This window comes from Symsagittifera roscoffensis, chromosome 10 (genome assembly GCF_963678635.1).
Source record: "Symsagittifera roscoffensis chromosome 10, txSymRosc1.1, whole genome shotgun sequence".
Classification (NCBI taxonomy): domain Eukaryota; kingdom Metazoa; phylum Xenacoelomorpha; order Acoela; family Convolutidae; genus Symsagittifera; species Symsagittifera roscoffensis.
In genome coordinates, this window is record NC_087071.1 from 34,375,885 (window position 1) to 34,391,870 (window position 15,986).

At 36.9% G+C, this 15,986-nt stretch overlaps 2 protein-coding genes across 2 annotated transcripts in view; both read right to left on the minus strand.

The window, feature by feature from the left end:
* LOC134855238 (aspartate--tRNA ligase, cytoplasmic-like) overlaps positions 1-15,516 on the minus strand; it is a 62,184-nt gene extending 46,668 nt beyond the window's left edge. Inside the window, exon 1 of the mRNA XM_063871699.1 lies at positions 15,490-15,516. The gene's annotated coding sequence lies outside the window, so the exon portion shown is untranslated. The remainder of the gene's footprint in view (positions 1-15,489) is intronic.
* On the minus strand, positions 5,359-11,960 carry LOC134855565 (endoplasmic reticulum-Golgi intermediate compartment protein 2-like). The gene is made up of 4 exons (XM_063872106.1): positions 11,479-11,960; positions 7,188-7,382; positions 6,615-6,807; positions 5,359-6,288 (listed from the first exon to the last, which is right to left on the minus strand). Exons 1-4 carry the CDS (start codon positions 11,954-11,956, stop codon positions 6,054-6,056), a joined length of 1,101 nt encoding a protein of 366 aa, XP_063728176.1. The 5' UTR covers positions 11,957-11,960; the 3' UTR covers positions 5,359-6,053.
* Positions 15,517-15,986: the final 470 nt, after the last annotated feature.

The following is a 15,986-nucleotide window of genomic DNA, read 5'->3' on the forward strand; positions in this document are numbered from 1 at the left end:
AAGATAATGAAACAAACAAGCTTAAAAATACGCGCTTACGCGCTGAGCATCATAGATTCGTCCAGCAATTTGGCCAACTTTCAAACATCCACAACTTTTCATCATTTGAATTCAGGAAGTCAATATCTTGAAACTTGTTATATCTCTCAGCAAAAAAAAATATCTGATTGGTCACTATTTACCTTTTCTGCTGATCAAGGCTGTTCAAAAATTAATGGGGGGAAAAATTAACGGCCATTAATGGATGGCCATTAATGGATTTTTTAATATTCAAAATGGCATTAATGGATTTTTAATTCAAAAAATTAAAGGCCATTTCCGTTATTTCAGAGCAGGGAATCGCCCAATCTGTGTTTAACGCAATAGTCCTAGCAGCCGTCTATCTGCTTGCTGTTGAAATTTGCCAATTGGCCCTATACATAATAACCAGCAATTAAAATGCGGACATCCAAACAAAGTGCAAACAAAGTGAGCAAACAAAGTGAGCAAACAAAGGAGCAAACAAAGTGAGCTGAGCAGCTGACGGCAGATTGTTTTCTATGTTTTGCATTTTTTCACATGATGCAAGACATTCGACATCTTCAATTTGAGAGGCCTAAAATAAATTAATTCTGTACGCTGAATTGTTTCGATACAATTCATCACTAACATACTTTTTACCTAGGTAATATAATATAAATCATGCAATTGAAGTGAACATTTTTGATCAAAATATCCAACTTTTCTAAGCTTCTAATTTCTACGTCTAAATCTGTTCTTTGGATTAGATGAGACATAATAGGTTGAAACTATTATCCTTAAAACGACAATAAAATGCTACTTGCCTTCAATTTAGCTTCTGGTTCAATTCGAGCGCGTTTTTGTGAGGGCTCATCCATGTTTATCAACACAAAACAAACCTCTAAAACTAACAAAAAAATAGTTAAATCGCCACAAGCAGTTTTTATTACTTTTTGAAACATCAAAAAAAGCTGAAAAATTTCAAAAAAAAAAAACTAGTTTCAGTTTTAAGTTGTTGCTGAATTTCGCCTAAATTTTACAGGTCATGATGGTAGTTTCAATTGACAAAATGGCAGTACAACCAGCATTTCCTGCTTATGTCAAGCATTTAACCGCTCATTCGGCCAAATGTTAAGAGTTGGCCTCTCAAAAAATTTCTAGCCTAATTGATCCATCGACCAACAGCGAATACTTTTACCTAATTGCCGCCAATTAAACATAAACAAATGGACTAACATTAGTATCCAGACAGCTCTAGCAAAAGCTCTGAAGATTCCAATTGATCTTAAATTGTCTCAGAAAACATAGCCAACAGACAGTAAGAAAAGAGTAATGAATCTCTTTGAATTTATAGAACAATATATGATTGGCGCTTTTTTGATTAAAAACCCAACTTGAGACAACTGGATCAATAGCTAAAGTTTTTATTCCGTTGGAAATCTAAAAATTAAATTCCACCTACCAAATTAGAAATTGTTCACGTTTTTTTGCGCCATTTCCGCGTTCGTATTTGGAGAGTGCTGCTTACGTAACTTTCAGCAAATGAATTTTAATTGAACTCAAAGAGAAGTGCATATACAGCTAAGTGCATTCATAAATGCATTAAAAGGTATGAATGAACATCTGTAGTTATTAGAGCATTTTAAGACTTTCTGAAAAAAAAATCACCAAGAACTACATTAGAGACTTCACTACGTCCATTCCTCTTAAAACCTGATTTAAAAATGATTTTTGGAATCTTCAAAAAACATCCAGCTACGTTAACAAAAATGCGGTCACAAAAACAAAAATTTGGTTTGAGACTTAGACGATTATTTAAGATAATGAAACAAACAAGCTTAAAAATACGCGCTTACGCGCTGAGCATCATAGATTCGTCCAGCAATTTGGCCAACTTTCAAACATCCACAACTTTTCATCATTTGAATTCAGGAAGTCAATATCTTGAAACTTGTTATATCTCTCAGCAAAAAAAAATATCTGATTGGTCACTATTTACCTTTTCTGCTGATCAAGGCTGTTCAAAAATTATGTGGGGGAAAACCTAACGGCCATTAATGGATGGCCATTAATGGATTTTTTAATATTCAAAATGGCATTAATGGATTTTTAATTCAAAAAATTAAAGGCCATTTCCGTTATTTCAGAGCAGGGAATCGCCCAATCTGTGTTTAACGCAATAGTCCTAGCAGCCGTCTATCTGCTTGCTGTTGAAATTTGCCAATTGGCCCTATACATAATAACCAGCAATTAAAATGCGGACATCCAAACAAAGTGCAAACAAAGTGAGCAAACAAAGTGAGCAAACAAAGGAGCAAACAAAGTGAGCTGAGCAGCTGACGGCAGATTGTTTTACAACGCGGTTCCAGCAAGTCATGCCGCCCAATTCTGCTTCCAGCAAGCGAATCGTTATCCTTTATTTTGCTGTCTTGAGCGATGGCACACGGAAATGTGTATGTGGAAAAGTTATCAAACAGACGAAAAACAAGGTTTATACCAACTTACTAAATCACGTTAAGTCTGCTCATCCGAATTACCAGAAAAAAGTATATCCGTCGGAGAATCAAATTGACGCCTTTGCTGGGTTTGTTTCTACGCCTGGTTTCTACGCCTGGTTGGATTGGGTATGTTCAGAGCTGAAACCCTTTTCGTTTGTCGATTCTCAGTGTACACAAAATTAAGTACACAAAATTAACTCCAATTTGCCGGAATACGCTTATGAAATGTCTCAATTTGGTTACAAGAGAGGTAGAAAAGACGATCAAAAAAGAACTACCTGATGCATTTGCGCTCATGTTAGATGGATGGTCAAGCGGGTCGACCTACTATGTTGGAGTTATAGCAAACTTCAACAACGATGCTGGACTGCCGGCGCAGATTTTACTTGGATTCTCACCGCTTCTAGTTGAAACTTCCATGTCGGCTTCCGAGCACCTGGATTACTTGAATTATCTTCTGACAATGTTTGGCAAAAACATGTCAAATGTGGTGTGTTTAATCTGTGATAACTGTGAAACTAACAAAGCTTTGGCAAGGCTTTGTAGAATTCCCATGATTGGATGCGCGTCTCACAGATTTAATTTGGCTGTCAAAGAATACATTTTGACGTCCAGTAATTCCGAAAATTTGTCAAAAATTAATGTCTTGATAGGAAAATTAAAAGGTATCAAACTTGGTGCCAAATTGCGACAGTTCACGACATTTCGTCCAAAACAACAAAACGTTACCAGATGGAGCAGTTCTTACGAAATGGTTTCAAGGTACTTGGAGTTAAAACAAATACTCGAACAGCATTTTTCGAGTGAATCGACATTACTTGATTCGTTGCTTCATGCTCGGGAAAACCAGAAAGTGTTGGAAGTTCTCGATTCAGTAACTTTAGCTCTACAGCGGGAATCTATCGACTTATCATCGACCAGACTTCTTTTTGACGAAGTCGTGTGTTCCCGAGTTGGATATGGACATGAAATATCTTGCGCCAAACGCTTCAATTATCGCCAGCCCGAACTTTGAAAATGGTGTTGTTAAGATTTTGGACGAGAATGAGGCAAACTTGACAATCAGAGAGAAAGAGGAGTGTCAATCTCTGAGGAGCTGTACAGCTGTTTTGCCTTCTGTGAGTGCCAGTTCGTCGGATTTTGCAACACGCGTTTTGGAGAGCAAGCGTGCAAAGACAACTGCGACGGAGTACATGAGTTGCAAATTTTTGGAGCCGACCTCGAACCGTATTGAAAGATTTTTCAGCGCAGCTGGGTATTCTCTGGGTGACCTGCGGAAATCAATAACCCCTTTACATCTCGAAGAACAGCTCTTTCTCAAAGCCAATGCACGAATGTGGAATGTTGAAACCGTCAATGACGCTCTTCAAGAAGAAAACTGAGAAACATTTGAACTGAACGCCATTAATGGCCATTAATGGATTTTTAGTTTTCTCCATTTCCGTTAATTGATTTTTCGCTGAAAATTAATTTTTCAATTAAAAATTAATTTTTGAGCAGCCTTGCTGCTGATGCGTAACGTGGCAATTAGTTATCACAAACATAAGGGATGGTTTGATTAGTTACTAAGTGGTAACAATTTGTTGGTAACCTTACTAAAAAAAACTTTCTCTCATGTTTAGTTTAAAAAATCTTTCTGTTTTTATAGGACTACTGCTGTAGCATGATAAATAATATTAACATTTGCTGCCCGCTTTGCTTTTTTGGAAGTTATGGTTGCATGATGAAAAAGATTTTCGTTCTGGAAAAGACACGTTTTTGTTCATTGATTTTTAAAATTCTGTTCACTTTCAAAAGAACTTATAACATTTTAGGGCAGAGGCTTGGCGGATCCTAGTATCCCGTTGTCCTCTCCAAGTCTCATTATCTGATGTTACATAATCTTATTGAACGATAAATTAGAGAAACAAACTCTTTCTTCATTCTTTTTCATTAAATGCGTGTGATCGATTTTAAGAAGGTTTGTAAAATTTTCATTAAGCGCCACTGCATCTTTGAGGCTATAATTTAGTAAACTAGTATATAGTTTCAATGGGAGATGCAAATTGGGGTATAACCAACAGATATTAGAAAAAGTCAATGAAACAAGATGACTGAAAAAATGATGATTAATTTTTTTTGAATTTGTTTCCAACTTCAATTTATAGAAAAAAAACTCACAGGAAAGCATTTTGAAAATCATAAATATTTTATGATTGACACTTTCTTCATGAACCTAACTCAATTAGAGAAAACTGGTTCAAATAAAACTTTTGTTTACTCCTCTGGGAGTTCTGATAAGTAAAGAACATTTTTGGAACTAAAAAAAATTCACGTTATTTCGCGCCATTTTCACATTTGATTTTGGAGAACGTAGCTTATTTTCCTTTCAGCAAATGCATTGAGTTGCACTTTAAAAGAAATCAAAAGTCAAACCACAAAAAAAATCAATTTTGAACGTGAGCAAAATTAAAAAAAAATTTTCCTGAAAGAAAAAGAAACCACGGAACCTGAACAATTGAAAAATCACATCGTTCATTAACATTTTTATCATTCATTAACACTTATAAATTCTCTTGATTTTTTGAATCGGTTCGAAAAAAAAAGACTGAAAAGAGGTCGACCCCGAAAAGAAGATTTTTTGTGGTCGACCTACGAGCATAAACAATCAGTTACTTTCTTCAAAAGTCGAAACAATAATAGCGGGTAAAAACAAGAAAGTAACTCTCTTTTTTACAATCTTGGTATATTTCCGGAGCCCTCGTAAAAAAATGTTGGAGTACTCGTGAAAAAGTACATAATATAGTCAAAATCTAAAAGTAGAACATTCCTTAAATTCTTCGATCCTCTAATTATCTGCTGATCTCAAATTGAAGCAACATGAACATATAACCAATTGAATTTTGACAGGTAAAATTTATTTATAGCACCCTTCGGGAAACTTTGCTATTTACAAGGGCATGAAACTGATTCCATACTTCTTTCTGTGAATCATATTTTCATCGCAATAGTATAAATTATTTGAAGCAAAAACTTATAACAACATTAACTAAAAATGAAATATTAATAAATGACAATTAATTTATACTGCAGAGCAGAACCCCAAATCAAGCCTCTAGTGACCTGGTTGTCGGACTCGCGATCACTTTTAGAAGTTATTTTTCCTTTAGCTTAGCTTGGACTATTCTGATCCCTACCATCGCAGTTAACCTTTTGCCCTTCAAAAAACTATCAACCAGAAATCGTCTAAACCAGATGTGAATCTAGGAGTTTCTCGAAGGGCAGATTTTCAAAAATCTGTCGAACTTTATTTGAGGTTGACCAAATTAGTTTCAGAGCGCTCTCAGTACAAGCAAGTCAAAAATGCCATTTCTGGGATTTTTTAACCATAAATTCAGTTTTTCTACGCGCGCTTGCCTTCAAAATTAGTATCTATAGGCACGGAAGGCGCCTTTAGAAACCTATTAGTGCTGGTCGCCATAAGAATAGTCGCCAAAAACTGATGCCATAAGATTATTTTTTTATCTTATAGAAATCCACTAACTAACAGAATAGTCCTTTTATTCGAAACAGAAATCAACTTTCCTCCACTCGACCTTTACAAGTAATAAAATCATAAGCGAAAAAGAAGAAACTTGACAATGAGAAAGCACCGCCAATTATTCCAACTATTCTGACTAGAAATTGCACTACAGGTTTCCGTTTTTCCTTGGCTATGATTTTAAGAGATGCGAAATCGTACTTGAAGAATATCCCTGATTGGCCGTGTGTTCCGTGAGAATGGTCGATGATTTTCTCTTTCTCGGTAACACTAAAACAGAAATCTGATCAAATTACTGTCCAAACTATTAGATCTTCGACTTTAAAAAATAATATGCGAACCAACATATAATTGATATTTGTTAATTAGTTCAAACAGAACGCTCTTCAACTGCAGCTCGCTCGTTCGAAGAAAGTTTGAAAAACGAAAAAAAATGAACTTTGTCATAAAATAATTACAAGGTGCAAATGTTCACAAGGTGCAAAGTTCGCATAATCTAAATCGTTAATTTTGTTCTTCAAATTGTTACAGAATCTAGATACCCCAGAAAGGATAATAGTTAACAAGACCCACAAAAAAGAAACAAACATACCAACCTGAACCTATAAGTCGTTATCTTATTCTTAAAAGTCTCAATGCCAACAGGAACAACTGTCATCCTATACTGATACTCTTGATTCTCATGCTCGGTTATTTTCAACTCGCTGTCCAATGCTCCAATCATAGGCACTTTCACCGCTCCGAAGGACAAATGGTCGATTCGGTGTGAGAAATTGTACTTGCCAGCACCTGAAAGATGGAATTTATTCGTGCCAAATGTTCTATAATTTTTCTTTTCCAAAAAAAACTAGAATAAACTTCGCTTGCATATATGATAGAATAACGTATAAAAAAGTGCAATATTTCATTTAAACATCACTAATTGAAGATAACAAAAGGAACAAAGCAAATTTGGGCGACGACTAGCGCTTACCTTAAAACCCGTATATTCTGATCAGCAGTACAATGTATAAGAAAAAACTATTTATGTTCAAAAAAAACAATGTATAAGAAAAAACTTTCACGCCCAGACCACTCAGTGAAAGAAATCTTAATAGCACAAATATAACGAATTTTTGGTACGTTACTTTCGAAATAATTAGAGTGAAACAAAATTTGGAAAAACAAACCTGGCATTTGAATATGAGCGTGGAAACTCCCTCCAATTCCCAGGTTAATTTGCTTCCCAGATATTATATGAAGAGTTCCAGCATGTCTATTGACTAAAATTGACCCATTGAAGCGACACGCCTTAAAATCCTCTCCGTCTTCCTTTTTTTCTGATAAATCCGACATTGCGATTGAGCTTGAGAAGTCTTTCCCTCCTAAAAACAAAATAATTTGTAACTGGTACATATCCCCACCAGCTAAACAGTCGATTTGACTACAAACTCGTTCTGTCAAAAGTATTAAATTAAGACCATTTATTCACGGAAGAAAGGACCAACACAAGAGCTGTACAGCTCATCACGGCGAACCGCTGTTGTGCCCCTGTTTAAGAACTACATGCAATTTTTTTGGTTATTTTTCTGGGCTGGGTAATGTTGCTTCACCCTCAAGCAACGAGCACGGATCATGGTGGGCCTCGAACATCTGACCTTTCGATTGAGATGGGGAGACGTAACCACTTCACCACCGCTCCCCTATTAAATATTACTATTAAGGCGAAGGTGCACTTGATGCATTCCAGCAAATTAAAGAGAAACTTGCTCATATCTGAGAGTGTAACTAACGAAAAATTCAACTAAATGAATAAATTTTAAGCCGTTTCTCAGATTCCTTTTATAATCTATGTATAATATTCAAAGATATTTTTTATCTAGTAACTTCTGTACTCACTTCTATTTGGAATGATTTCTGCGTCGGATTGATTCACCGCCCCCTCTACGTATTTAAAGACATTTTCAATAGTGAGTTCAATAGGGCACATTATTATCCAAAATTGGCTTTTTCAAACCCCCAAAAATTTGCAAAAAAAATATCCGATTAAACATCTTTCTGCGTTATAGCTCAACCTCAACGGACTTTGACACAGCCACAGCCTCCAAACCAAAAAAAAATAAAAAAGGAGACAATTTAACTAGGTTTGCTAGGTTATACATTAGTTGATGTAGTGTGGCAGTTAATCAAACAAAAACAATACAATTCTTAAATGCATTGACATGTCAGTGAAATGTGACATCTCAACCTGAACTAGTCGGGCATTGGCCAAGCCTTTCGAAAGTTACTCATTATAAAGAAGCTATTCAGGAACAAACCAAAAACAATATAGCATTTCTTCGTCAATTTTTTATCAGAACGAACCAATGCTCAACGCAGAGGCAAAGATGCATTTCGCAAACGCAAACAAAAAAACGAAAACCTCAAAAAAAAACATTTTGAAAAATAAGCAGTTAAAAACAAAAATATTTAGCCGACTGTGCGATTCACCCAACGGACCTTCAGATTGCCTTCTTCTTGCTGTATCATTAGATAAACACATCCGTTAATGAAGGCGCTTTAAATACAGACGTAAAGCAATCAAGAACAAACACAATCAAGAAAACGACAAAAATAGCTCTAAAAGGCATTGGCATTAACTAGCTTTAGCTTGTGGCAATCCGGTAGTGATGGTACCCAGCAATCATGTGATTGCTGGTACAAATCGCGTGTGCGCTGCATTTTAGAAGATGGGATCTTGTAAGATAGCCATAATTTACTTAACCTAAAATAATTAACCTTCGGATTAGGCCTCTGGCTGGTTAACTAAATTAAAACAATTAGACAAACTCAAAAATTTCAAACCGGTTTTTCCTGACTCCTGGAAAATTTTTGAAAATTTTTGTTCTGTCGTTTGAATTATTACTGAAAGGGTTGTAAAAAGATATCTCACTCAACTCTCTCCGATAACATCACCTCTGAAAATTTCATTATATCATTTGTTGATGACAAAACTAAGACAACTCAGGCAGTTTCCGATGCATTGTGATTGCGAGACGTTCTAAACCTTGGTAAGTCTACTTTTGAGTAACCAAGGTCTTTGCCACTTCTACTCGGTTAAGAACATATCCCAAAAATTTTTGGTTTTTGGAAAAATTCGTTTTATTCAAGTTCTGTATATGAAAAATCTTTACTCATAGACCTTATGGAAATGCATGAAAACTGTATGACTTACATTTTTCCAGTATTGAAAGTTGTCTGATTTATTTTGATCAACCCGGGTCAGCGATTAAGCAAATAAGAAATTTTTATGAATAGCCGGGTCAAATCGCATGTGCCCTGCAATTCGCAAGGTGAGCGCTTGCAAGTAGATCATGGTTAATTGGGAGCTGGATATATGCTTTCTTGTCAACCTAGCCCGAATTAAACGAAATTTTTCATTTTCGTAGGCGGAGTCTGCCATGACATTGATATAGAGCCAACCAAATCTTTTATCGCTGGAAGGCGAACGCTTTGATAACCAGACAACCATTACTGAAAATGACGCTAGACTTGACATCAAGGCTAATTAACTCTGGGGAAGCCGAACCTTTCTCAATTTGAAGACTTTCAACCCTCGGGCTAAATCGGGCCCAAAAACCATACCCGACGCTTACAAATATCACGACAGCGTGAATACCCTCAAATACCAACAACGAAATCTTTTTGCATGTTCCAGAGCAGTGCCACGCTCCACTAAAACAATTCAGAAGCTAGCACAAAACAGCGAAAAACGAAATGAATCATACCGCGACACAATAAAAATTATCTGCACCAAAATTCTAAAAGCACCAAAATTCTATGCATCCGGAGGTATAAAAAATTGAAAAGCACCAATAGCATTGACAATTCGTTTAGTGCAAAAATCGAGGAGGGCAGATTTTATTTCACAAGTCACTAGATGCTATAAACACTGACTGCAATACTCTCACATTGATCGCTGAAGCATTTATTTCGCTTTGGTATGGCCCTATCAAACCTGTACACGGACCGCCGTATGACGGAAGAGCCCCTTTTAATTAACATTTCCAACTGTTCTGGACTAATGAAACAGAGAATTTAGACTGCTAGCCCTTGAAGCGCTGTACATATCGAGAACGAAACCCTCCATCAACCAAATGTTCAAATACGAAATCCTCTTTGACCCAGACTGCAAGACTAAACTGCTGGAAATTTTCAAAACATTCTTCAAATTCATTTACAATTAATCAGATAAATGCACTTGGCGAATTTTCAGTGCATGTACCAACCTTAGAGGCGTAAAGGAATTTACTTTAACACGCTGAAACATGAATTTACAATTTTTTTGATTACTGGGTCATATACGAACCCTTGGTTTATAGTCCTGAAACATTTGATATTATGATTATCATTATTATTATTATAAGTAATAGTATTATTATCATTACTTTCATTATGATTATTATTGTGCCAGTCGCTCATATTCGGAAGTTTGACCTTGATTTTGGGGGAAATTGTTAACTTTGAAAAACTCAAATTGGCCATGACATGCTCAAGTTTATCGCGACAATTGAAATCAGAAGTCAATTTGATCAGAAGATCCGAATCACAATTGCGGGAAAGTTGATAAAAATTGTGCTTGAGTAAAATTGCTATTCGCAATTTTACTGAAATCATTAAATCGAGTAGAGCTGTCTTGTTCCCGACAGAGAACATCGCGAATTCATACGAGAATGTCATCGCTGTTCAAGAGAGAACCTTGATTGGGCAGGTAGACGAGTCCAACTGCCCAATGGTTCAGAAGACAAAACTACTTGAGTCAAAACGATTTACTTAAAACTTCCAGAGTTATCTTAGTTACATTATTTACTTGAGTCTAGAGTCAAGTCAATATGTAAGTAATGAATTTAATCTCTTGAGTGTATTTTTCACGATTATGTTGAGATAAGGCGGGGTTTAGGTTGATTCATCCGAAATGGATCAAAGGTCCACTGTCCAATAAAAACTAATATATACTTGAGTTTCCAACCCTATTTTTAACAGCGTTCGCGTGTTTTAGGTACTTAGAGACCTAGCCATGGGGACGTTCTCATTTTTAGTGGGGGGGGGGTAATTTGGTAGTGGCCTTTAAGCTGTAACACAATTTTGTAGTACCATGCCTTAAGCGAACCGAATTGGCTCAAAATGAAAAAACACAAGAGATAGTATCCCTGACCGTAGAGCCAATGGTTTTATAGGGCCTATTCTTTTATTCTTCTTAGCCTCATATGTGACATAAGCTAACGACTGTTACATATGTCAAAATAAATAAAAATCGTAGAGAATTATTCTTTTGTCCGAACTTAATGCGCTTCAATATGACTGCAGACTCTGCGTAGGAATTTTTTTGGAAAACACATCTATAAATAATTTAAGCTCCCTTGTACCTGAATGCTTAAATTTGTCTTGAAAGCGTTTTATACCAAAAGCGTTTTATACACAAGAAACGGCAAAATGACTCACTTTCAACTTGTGCAAACATAATTTCTTCCAGAGAAACTGAGCTGTTTAACATCCGTGCTCGGCTTCGCCTCAAGAAATCGTAATATTTAGCTTGTGTTTCGTCCATCTCAAATTGTGCCGGTTCAGATGGAAATGCATCACCGGCAAATGAAGTTTGACTGATATGATCATATACGTCAGCATCGATCATTTGACAGGGCGTGGCTACTGTTATATCAATGTTAAGCTCTACTTTTGGCGCAGTCTCGAAATTTACTTCATACTGATAATCTATATGTGTGCTCAAAAAATAGTTCAACTCTATGACCACCATTATTGCGATGAAAAGGAACGTCAAAAGAGCCAAACCACCCCCAGATCTCGACTTAGTCTGAAAATCTGAATCAATTTTCGGGAAAGCATCAAGATTTGCAATGAGATTATGAGCTGTACTGAACACTGGAGGTTCCTTACGAGGACGTCGATGTCGCACTTCCATCTATCCTCTAAAAAAGACCATTCAAACATGTAAACGTGGCCATTCGTAGGCAATTGTTTTGGTCACCACTGATAGATAGATAGATAGATAGATACTTAAATTAGTTATAGAATGACATCTATAAATCGTAATCAGACAACAAATTAAACTATATGTCATGAAGTCTGCGCAGCAGGCGATAAGGAAATATTTTCATTTGCCTCTCCATCTTACAGCGAGCAATAGGTGGATCACGACAGCGCAGGTTGTTTGCTGAGTAAGTAGAACATGTCGGAACTAAATCAAACAACAGATGATCAGAACCTGTTTGGAGGATTACATCGTAGAGTTTTTGGTCAGCTCTTCTAATAGTTGCAGATATTGGTTCATAGCACGTCTTTGAATTGCACGCCTTATTGCACGTCTTTGAATCAAATTTATCTTCTCTAGATCTTTAACATTTGAACCACCCCAGACATTAATGCCATAGTAAAGCTTTGGGAGAACAAAAGCACGATACAAAATAGCAAGTTCGTCCTTCGAATAACCGATTTTACCAAGGCGCCAGATTGAAAAAAGTATAGAATTAGATTGTTTAACAGCTTTGTCAATATGCTTAGAAAAACCAAATTTGGAGTCAAATCGTAAACCCCAGCACTTTGAGGTCATCAACAACCTCAATGCCCTCAACCATATGTATAGCATTACTGCCACTATGGTTGAAAATGATACGCATTTCCTTGGAAGGTTTTTGAACATTGAGAAACAAGTTTCTTGCGTCAAATTGGTGACAGTGCGAACTAATAACTTCCCGAGCATTGTCAGCGCTATTGCAGCTAGCTACAAGAGGATTGTTATCGTCAGCATAAGTTGATAACGTGGTGGAAATGTCTGAAACATCAGTAGCATGGATAGAGCAATTGTAAAGAGGCGGACCAAGGACAGTGCCCTGAGGTACACCCTGATTAGTATACAAAACAGTTGAATCCAAGCCATTGAGAGAAGTATAATGGGCTCTATTTTGCAAGAAGTTAATGATTACGTTGAAAACCGCAGGATCAATTATTGGGAAAATATTCATTACTCCTTCTATCACACTCTTGTGGGAAATAGTATCAAAAGCTTTTGACATATCTAGAGAAAAGAAGCGAACATAATCATAGTTTTCACGGAAATTCCAGAGATGATGTTGCAGCCTAATGAGCATACAGGAAGTAGAAGAATGTTTACGAAAACCATACTGGTTACGTGTAAGCCATCTGTTATAAGGGCCTTGCAGATAGTTCTGGTAAATTAACCTTTCAAACACTCTGGACATAACAGAAGTAACAGAGACAGGCCTCAAATCCTTTGGCTGCTTTGGAGACGAAACTTTTGGCCAGGGAGATGTTTTTGCAAGCTTCCAAAACTCCGGGAAAGTACCTTGTTCCAAGCACAAGTTGAATATATGACAATAGATTTCGGCCAAATTGTGAGCATTGTCCTTAAAGATCCAAAACGGCAGAGTGTCTGGGCCAGTAGCGGTTCGCCTAATGCGTTTCATGGCATTAAATTTTTGCAACAGCGAAAACTGCGGACCGTCATTTGTAGTCTCCAAATAAGTAGGCTTGAATGGGCCTCCAGAAGCAGTGGAGATGCCATTATACTACTGGTTAAGCTGCTCAGCCGAAAAAGCACAGGTGCGATCTGGGGCTATTGTATTCTTATTCAATAAAGTATTTACACGCTGCCACCAGTTTCGACCACTGGAATCAGAAAAAGCACGTTTAGTAATTAACATACGAACTTGAAGGCCGACAGCATTCGCTTCCGCAAGTTTACATCGACGTGTATGTCGATGCTTCTTCCTTAAAAGGTATTTGATAACCGGAGTCATGAAAGGTGGATCCTTTGAGCTAAGAACAACACGTTTAAATGGACAGGCGACCTTATACAGATTCAGAAGCTCGTTAGAAGTTCCCCTAACAACACATTTGGATCGTTGTAGTTAAGAAAATAACTTAAATCATGGGTATCCAGCAAATAGTTCAAATGATTTTTGTTGGCAAATCTATGGTCACGAAAGTAAACAACCTTCTTTTCAGATTGTTCAACACCATGATAAGCAACCAAACCCATATGGTCCGTTCTCAGAGTAGACGTAAATCGTTCAATACCATTGAAATAAATTTCATCCGAACACAATATTTTGTCAAGTCTATTATTCCCGCGTGTGGGTTCCGTACAAACATCGTAAAGACCGCAATCTAATACGAGGTCATCAGTATCCAAGTTATTGAAATCCCCACAGATTACAATATTTGACGATGGGTTCTGGTCCCTGAAGACATTGATGGAATGTGAGATATGCATTTCTAACTGACGGCCATACGTAGCATCAGGTGGGAAATAAACCAAACAGACCAACAAATATTTATTTCCTACGCTAACTGACAGCCACAGAGTTTCATACTGATCAGAATGATGACAGGTCTACCGATAACTGACAATACCTTCACGAACAAAATTACAGACACCGCCGCCTGTGGTTTTGTTTGAGTTCAACGAACTGCGGTCTTTCCTAAATATCTTATACCCAGGAATAGCAATAAACGAATTATCAATGTCCGTGGTTAACCAAGACTCAGTTATACAGATAATATCAAATCCGTGATAACTGGCATCACACTGTAGTTCATAAATGGCATTATGTTTTTTCAATGAACGGGCATTCAGCAAACAGAGAGTAATTTTGCGGTTGGCTAGTCAAAACACATGTTCTTTGCCATCCAGATACAATTTTAAATCTCTAACTCTCAGTCTATCCTTTGAGATACCGGTTTCGACAAGTTTATCACGTTCAGAGAGAATACGCGACTCCAATTTCTTTTCGTCAACAGTAAGCTCTCTGGATAAGTAGATGCGATCAGAATAATCTTTCAAGATATACGATTTAGCCAGCAACTTACAAACCAGCCTTGGATTCTTAAACCTCACCAGCAAGGTTCTCGGCCTGGTAGCATCAGATCGATACTTTACCAGCCAAAAGGAATCAGTTATAGGCTCATTGACAGGCTCTCCCAAATAATCCATTAACTTTTCTGACTGCTTGAATATCTGAATCCATTCTGTCATGCAATTTCTGGTTGGAAGGTTCAGGCACGCCATTTATTCTTATTCCCATTTTACTTTGATCATCAGTGTAACAGGCGTTGCTGTGTGGCCATTTACAGTTGTCTTAGTATCAGTGGATACAATAGCTGCTTTAAGATTGATGACTTCAGTTTTGATAGATTCTAGAGAAGTTTCAATAGACTTATCTCGAATGGACGTCTTCATTGCTGTCTTGGCATTGTCAAGGCAGTTCGCACAGGCCCACATAATCCCACGAACCGATGATAGATGGTCGTAAATCTGCTGCGGGATGTCCGTACACGCCCGATGCCACCACTCGCCACATCTATTGCATTGCACTCCTTCGTCTTGCTTCTTCACGGCTGCGTTGCAGGATGTACACGGTGAATTTTGAGCACTCTTCAAGCGTCCACGTGTCCCCCTCATCATAGTATATGAAACTATTTAATAAGTTTATCACAACAATTAGGCTACAATAGTTACGACTACTTAGCATTACGAGGTCAAACTGCATTTTGTGAATTGTAAGCGGATTCCTAAACAAGGAAGATCCGTTTGTTTTTTCATTTTCTTAAATCGTTCTGAGCAAAAAAAAACATTTTAAATTTTGTAGTTTTATAGGTTAAGTTCAAAAGTATCATAGTAACCGAGGTTACAGTCAGGAGTCCCCTTATCACGTATTCCAGTCAAAATCCTTGAAATTTTTTAGATATGGAAGTGATAATGCTAAGAGAAGATGACAAGTGTTTAAGTCCTTTTCAATTAAAATCGATACGGGTTACGTTTCTTCAATAATAATAATAGGTGAATTCAACATCTCAATGAGACAAAAAGTGGAAAAAAAAGAGTTTTTATTCAGTTCCACTTCCAATATCGGTACCGCTCATGGATCAAGTGTCAACCTGTAAATTTCCTCGACTTTTTGCTGGATTGTTCT